Genomic DNA, 7,047 nt, shown 5'->3' on the forward strand with positions numbered 1-7,047 from the left:
ATTTACTTTTGAGACAGAGAGAGACAGAGCATGAACAAGGGAGGGGCAGAGAGAGAGGGAGACACAGAATCCGAAAGAGGAATATCTCTATACCATGAGGATACAGCAGCAGGAAGGGAGTTAACTGTTACCAGGTCATGCCGGTACCCTCATCTTGGACTTCCAGCCTCCAGAACTGTGAGAAATAAATTTCTGTTGTTTAAACTGCCCAGATAAACGTGTTTGTCATGGCAGCCTGAGCCGACGAAAACAGCAAGACGGCACAAAATCTGTGGGTAGGCGACAATTCCCCCCAAGATCTACTATTAAGTGAACAAAGCAAGGTGCAAAGCAATGCTAGAGTTGTACAAAGAGAGAAAAGTGTTTACGTGTCAGCTCATTTATCCGCAGAACAGCTCTGGAACTTTCCAAGGAATCCCCGTGGTGATCACGTCCGAAAAGGGGAACTGGTGCTTTTCAAATTTTGTAAAATTGGAACAAGTGGATAAATCCCCTACCATCACACTATCAAACAACCCAACGAAGGAGCGAGCTTCAGGTTCCCCTGGAAGATAAAGGAGTCTGGGGTTAGGGGTGCCAGGCCGGGGCGGCGGGAGTGGGGGGGGAGGATTAGGTCCAGTCCTGGGAGTGTCCAGCCTTGAGTGTGTTTGTGTTCCAGGAAATAGGTTGATTTCCGGTGCGTGTGGCCTTCAGGGACACCCTGAGCGAAGTCAGCGGGACACTCAGGCCTCCAGGCTGGGTCAGTGGCCCTCAAAAGACACTGCTGTCTTTGTGGCTGCCTGCAGTTGTAGGGTCTCCTGGAGCCCGAAGCCCCCTGCCCCTCCCCTGGGTCAGCAATGTGGCACTAGGGTCGGGAATGCATCTAGGGACATCCTGTGGCCACAGCCAGCATGCCTGGAGCTTCTCGTGGGCACAAAGAGGGGCCTCCCCCAGACAAGAATGCAGACCACCGAGGCAGGGAGCGTCTGGCTTTGCCACACCCCTCCACCAGAACCAGACACCAGGCCTGCGCTTCTTAGGGCCCCGGGGCCTGACAGTCTGGGTCAGTATTATCCTAGCCCAGACACCAGGCAAGGTACTCACTGCTTGGAATTGCCTCATCTGTCAAATCAGGGTGAGGAAACCCACTTTGCAAGGTTGCAGTAAGGGTGAGAGGGGCGTCCTGGGCCTACCACTGTGGGGATGACTAGCCAGACGCAATAAGCTGTAACTGTTCTCCTTATTTCATTATATTTTCATTTTTTTTACGAAGGATCTGACACCACGCTCAGAGAAATCCTGTTTCCGAGAGGAATTGGCTGAGTCTCCCACAGTCAAATTTTAGGTCTGCCCTGTCTTTGGTATCCTCTCCTCTAAACCGGGGAGGGAAACTGTCCTTGATTTTTTTCTTTCTCTCACACTCCATTTCTCGGGAATCCTGTCTGCTGTCTCCAAGACCTATTCAGAATCCATATGGTCCGAGTCCCCATCGCTGCTCCCCTGGACCAGTGCGGGCACCTTCACCTTGTTCTAGCTTCTACCTTCACCCTTCCAGAGATCTGTGAACAGCTGAAGCACATCAAGTCCGCCCTCTGCCTCTCACCTCGCTCAGAGCAAAACCAAAGTCCTCCAGGGGACCCACAGGGCTCTGCACTGTGGGTCCCATCATCTCCCTGCCTTTGTTTCTCCCACCATCCACCCCCTCCAGCGCTGCTCCAGTCGTGAGGGGATCTTTGCTTTTCATAGAACACGCAGGCATGTTCCAGCCTCAGGGCCTTTGCACTGCTGTTCCTCACCCTGAAATGCTCTTCTTTCAAGTGCCCCCAGGGCAATGACCTCTCAGCTTACATCATATGTCACCACTCCAGCAGAGAAGCATCCCCTGACCACCATCGCATCACGGTATTGCAGCTGGAATTATCTCCATGATTTCCCCACTCCGATATTGCCCGTGCCCCCCATCAGAACGTCAATCCCACAAGGGCCGCGATTCTTGTCTGTTTTGTTTGTTCGCTGCTGTGGGGTTTAGCATCAATAAAATACATTTCCCTTCATCTCTTCTGTCTCCACCACCTTCGGCTGCTTTTCCTACAAATTCCTTTAAGAAGAAAAGTCTGCAAAAACAGGTCTTCGGGAGGGCAATGGCAGGCCAAGGGGCGTCAGTCTGCGGCAGGTGCCGGCACCAGGGTCCGGGCGGCTGTGGGCGCACCCGGGCCGCCAGTGGAGCCGCTAGTGTCCGGCCCGTCCCGCTGGGGTGAGGAGCGCTCGGAGCGGCGGGAGCTGCCGTCCAAGCCAGGGGGCAGCGAGCGGCTCAAGCGTCCCGAAGCCCCAGCCGCGCTCTCGGACCCCTGGGAAGCGCCGTGCCCTCCGCCGCAGGGGCAGCGGCCGCGGCGGCCGAGACACATGAGAGCGTTGCGCAGGTCGCGGTTGGTGAGCGTGTAAATGATCGGGTTCAGAAGCGAGTTGGCCATGGCCAGACCCAGGAAGGGGTCGGCCTGCAGGAGCACGGGGCAGGCGCGCGCTGGGCACGCCACGTCGAGTAAGAGCAGCAGGAAGAGAGGGCCCCAACACACCACGAAGGCCAGGAGCACCACGCTGAGCGTGCGCAGCAGGGCCAGCGAGCGCGGCGTGTGGCGTGCCCGAGCCGAGGCGCCCCCGGCGGCCCGGGGGCGCTCCCGCAGGCGGCGCGCGTTGGCACGCACCTGGCAGTAGATGCGCGCGTAGAGCGCACAGATGGCGGCCAGGATGCCGAGGAAGGCGAGCACACAGAAGAGCACGTAGGCCTTGGCGTAGAGCGGCAGGACGGTGGAGCAGGCGTCCAGGCGGCCCAGGCAGTTCCAGCCGAGCGAGGGCAGTAGTCCGAGAAGCACCGACACGCCCCAGGCGGCGGCCACCAGCGCCAGCGTGCGTCCCCAACGGGAGGCGGGTGCGGGTCCTCGGCGGGCCATGGTGAGGCGGCGCTCGAGCGCGATGGCCAGGAGGCTCAGCACGGACGCGGCGAGCGCCACGAAGACGCCCCCTTCGCGCGCGAACCAGAGCGTGGGCGACAGGCGCAGCGTGAGAGGCCCCGACAGCAGGATGTTGGCGGCATAGACCGCGCCCGCCAGCAGGTCGGACAGCGTAAGGCTGCCCAGGAGCAGGAACATGGGCGCGTGGAAGCGCGAGTGGCGCCCAAGCACGATCAGCACCGCCAAGTTCTCCAGCACGATGAGCGCGCACACGGCCAGGAACACGACAGCGTCCGCACGCAGCCCGGCGCCGGGCTGGTAGCGTGCTCCGCGAAGCTTGCCTGTGTAGTTGTAATGCAAGACGACGACCTCGCTCACCGGCGCCGGCCGCAGCAGCCCGGGCTCCATGGGCCGCCCGCCCCAAGGCTGCGGAGAGGTAAGGTGGTGTGTCAGGTGAGGGGGCTGGCAGGGTGGGGCGGGGTTTCGCAGCTCTGGGAAAGGGGCCTTGACCCCCTACGCACCACTGCACACCTCCGCTGGGGCCCAAAGGGAGTTCGGGATGAAAAGGAGGTGGCCGTGGAGACAGGCCGACGCAAAGACACGCAAGGAATATCACGAGGGGACACGGTGACACAGAGTCCCACAGGAAAGGGACACGAAAAAGCCCATAATCTGGGCTATCCAGGGGCAGATTCAATCATAAGCAGACAGGAACGCACACAAATACAGTGACACGCTGACAAAGACATGTATACACAGTCACAAAGTAGGGGCAACGTGCACAGTCACACCCCATCAGGGAAACGAGAAAATATATTCACACATGAACAGAGCTACGTAGGCACGTACAGAGACCCAAATTCAGCCACACTCACACAGGTTCTCAAGCCCACTCGTATAGGCCACAATTTCACAACCTCCACCCAGGCCCAGCCCGGAGCCCGCAGCTCTACAATCTGCCCGCCTCAGCTGCACCCAGTGCCTCTCCCTGCTGAACCCCCGGCTTCCTATTTTGCAGAGACAGAGCCTGAGGGCAGCAGACAGGATCCAGATCTCACAGACAGGCTTTTGCAGAGGGGTGCACGTGTCATTAGGGTATAATAATACTTCACAGGGGCGCCTGGGTGGCTCAGTTGGTTAAGGGTGGCACTCTCGACCTAGGCTCAGGTCATGATCTCACGGTTGGGGAGTTCCAGCCCCATGTGGGGCTCTGTGCTGACAGTAAGGAGCCTGGAGCCTGCTCCGGATTCAGTGTCTCCCTCTCTCTCTGCCCCACCCCACTTCAAAATAAATAAATAAACTTAAAAAAAAAATACTTCCCATTTCACCCTTTAATCCCCTGGACAGCTCTCCCCTTAGTCCCAATTTACAGACAGGAAACTGGCTCAAAAGAAGTACCCCGCATAGAAGGAGACACAAAGGTTCTCACGCAGCTGCGCAAATACAGCTACTCAGAAACGGTCACACAGTCGTGCGAATCCCACTTAATAGATGAGAAAACCGAGGCCTGGGAAGGGAGCCGACTTATTTGGACCTGGCAGGAACAAATGCATCCCAGACGGCCTCAGCTGCACTCAAGGAACAAGCGCAAATACAAATCCACAGAGAGTCACGGACTCAGCCACGCTGAAGGGGGGGGGGGGGTGGGGAGAAGCATCGAATACAGGCAGACACGGGTTACACTCGCTCTGATGGGGACATCTCCCGCCTCGCCTCGGCTTGCCTGGCAGCAGGACTGAAGTAGCGAAACTTGCAGTGGCATGGCCCGGAGAGGGCGAGGCCAGGGGATTCCAGGCGTCCCCACCCCCATCCCCGGCCCCGCATCCAGCCCGGGAGTCGCCGGCTTCCCCCTGGCCCCCGCCCCAGGCCTCCGGGGAAACCGGAGACAAGGAGACTGGGGTAGTGGTCAGGGTAACCCCCTGCGGGCCAGGCTGAGTCCCCGCGCGCCTGGAGACCCAGTGCTGTATACTCACCCCTGCGCCCTGGTCGTGCGCCCCCCGCAGTCGCGCTGCCAGGAGCAGAGTGACGGGACGCTGCTAAGGGGGGGGGGGGGGGGGGCGGGGAGCGGGGCTGGAGCTGAGGGGGCGGGCCCGCAACGCGGACCGCTGGCCGTCGCAAGCGGTTGCCCCCTCCCCTTGGCGCCCGGGCACCCAGCCCGTGGCTGCCAGCCTGTGCCACCCGCCGCGGCACCGGAGCGCGCCCCGGCGGCGACTGGCACCGGCGAGCCCTTGGCTGCCCCCTCCGGACCTGAACTTCTTTCCCAGGGACGCTCCGTCGCGGTGGGAGGACCCGGAATCGCGGGAAGGGGAGGTTCTCTGCAGGGGCGGTCGCAGCCTGCGCCTCTTCCCGCCCCACACCAGAGGGGTCCTGTCTGTCCTCTGGGGACTGGACACTGGCCCCTCCCTGTTTCCCGCCTACCTTCCAGCTGAGCCTCCGGGCTGCACCCCAAGAACGCCCCATCGTTGAGGGACCCTGGCAGCGCAGGTTAGGGGGGGGTCTTCAGCAAGAGCAGCGGTGGCCTCAGTCCCCTTTCCCCAGCAGATAGGGACTCGGGGCGCAGCCCCCTCTCCATTTCTCCTATCCCACACCTGGCTTACAGCGAGTTCGGAGGAGAAGGTGAAGGCAGGATTCTGGTGGGAACCTCCCTCTCTCCAAATGAGAAAGGTCTGGCTCCTAAGCCCTCCTGCCCCCTCCCCCCCCCCCCCCCATTGCTTCCAACACTGTGATTTACTCATTTAACGTGTTTCTGGGCTGTGTCCCCATCAGACTGTCAGTCCCCATGGAGGCAGGGATTTGCATCTGTCGTGAGCACTGCTGGGACACAGCCCAGGCCCTATAAATTAACCGATGAGTGAGTGAATGAATGAATGTTTCCCTCGCTTTCTGTGTGTGTATCTCTTTCATTGGGTCTCCCAGGGTGGGTCTCTTTCAGTCGTTGGCTGTGTCTTTGTGTCACTCTCCCACGCCTCTCCCAGGCCTCCAGCGGGCCAGTCTCAGCTGGCCCCATGCCCCCTCTCCCAGTTCCCAGGAGCTTCCTGGCCAGGCCCAGCTCCCGCACCCTCAGACCAGAGGCTCCAGGCAGGAAAGGGGCTGGGCCCGGTGGCCGCGGACCTTCTCCAGGATGGTGCCCTTTGACTTGGCCTCTGCTCGGGCTCTGCCAGCAGTGGGTGGGGTGAGGGCGTCCCAGGGGCGCTGAATCAGAGGCTGGGGGTAAAGGATCTCGGGGGGCACCCAGGCCTGGTTGCGTCTCCAGGTAGCCCCTTGGGAATCCTGGTGGCTTCTGCCGGCCGTGTTCCTTGGGGAGGCAGAACAGTTCCTTCTAGCTCCAACCAAAGATGCCAGAGACACATGCGAGGTAGTGCAGTCAGTGGGGCCAGAGTAAAGGGATGGGTAATGCTTTAGTGCTGGTGCCCCACAGCCTTGCCCTCCAAGCCCTGAAGATTCCCCAAAAGCTGTGGGGCCGCACAGGCCTGGATACATGAATGACCCTTTTCTGTAAAGGGGAAGCCACACCCACTGTGGGAAGGTGGCCTCTTCACACCCCCAGGCGTCAATCTCACCTCCTTGGGGCTCGAAGCTGTGAAGGGAGGCTCTTCCGGCCTCCCTTCAGGGCCTCCAACCCTCCCTACCTCCTGTGCCTCTTTTCTATAGACTGGGACCCTGACTTCTCCAGAAGATGTCAGGAGACTGGACGCCTCTGTGCATCCACCTCGACCCGCCATTCCACACCTGTGGTACAGTTCTTAACACTCAGATCAGGTCCCTCTCCTGCTCTAAATTCTCCCATGGCTCCCTAGGTCACTCAGAGGAAACGCCAGTCCTCACCACGGTCCACGGGGCCCTGCTTGGTGTCTCCTCCTTACTTACTCCCTGCCTTACTGCCCTCCAGCCCCACTGGCCTCCTCCCAATTCTTCACACAATTTAGGACCTTTGTACTTGGGGATAGGTCTCCCTGGAGACCTCCCTTCTTCCAACCCTTCCCAGTTGGTCACCTCCTCAGAGAGGCCTCCATTAATCTGTCCCTCTCCTCCCCAAGCTCGCACAGCATTTGGCACCATCTGAAATTACCTTGATTATTTATTCATGTGGCCTATCATTCCCAGATCCAGGAAGGCAGAC

At 59.9% G+C, this 7,047-nt stretch overlaps 1 protein-coding gene across 2 annotated transcripts; it reads right to left on the bottom strand.

Annotated features, from left to right (window-relative positions):
• On the bottom strand, window positions 1-5,331 carry S1PR5 (sphingosine-1-phosphate receptor 5). Of its 2 annotated transcripts, XR_009609512.3 has the most exons (3): window positions 4,901-5,331; window positions 1,828-3,353; window positions 1-544 (listed from the first exon to the last, which is right to left on the bottom strand). XR_009609512.3 is itself a non-coding variant. In XM_060630223.3 (2 exons), exon 2 carries the CDS (start codon window positions 3,333-3,335, stop codon window positions 2,139-2,141), a length of 1,197 nt encoding a protein of 398 aa, XP_060486206.2. In that variant the 5' UTR covers window positions 3,336-3,353; window positions 4,901-5,331; the 3' UTR covers window positions 553-2,138. The 2 variants fall into 2 exon arrangements, 1 of the variants encoding a protein (XP_060486206.2); XM_060630223.3 differs by lacking the exon at window positions 1-544 and having other exon boundaries at window positions 553-3,353.
• Between the last annotated feature and the right edge of the window lie 1,716 nt (window positions 5,332-7,047).

This window comes from Panthera onca, chromosome A2 (assembly GCF_046562875.1).
Source record: "Panthera onca isolate mPanOnc1 chromosome A2, mPanOnc1 haplotype 2, whole genome shotgun sequence".
NCBI lineage: Eukaryota > Metazoa > Chordata > Mammalia > Carnivora > Felidae > Panthera > Panthera onca.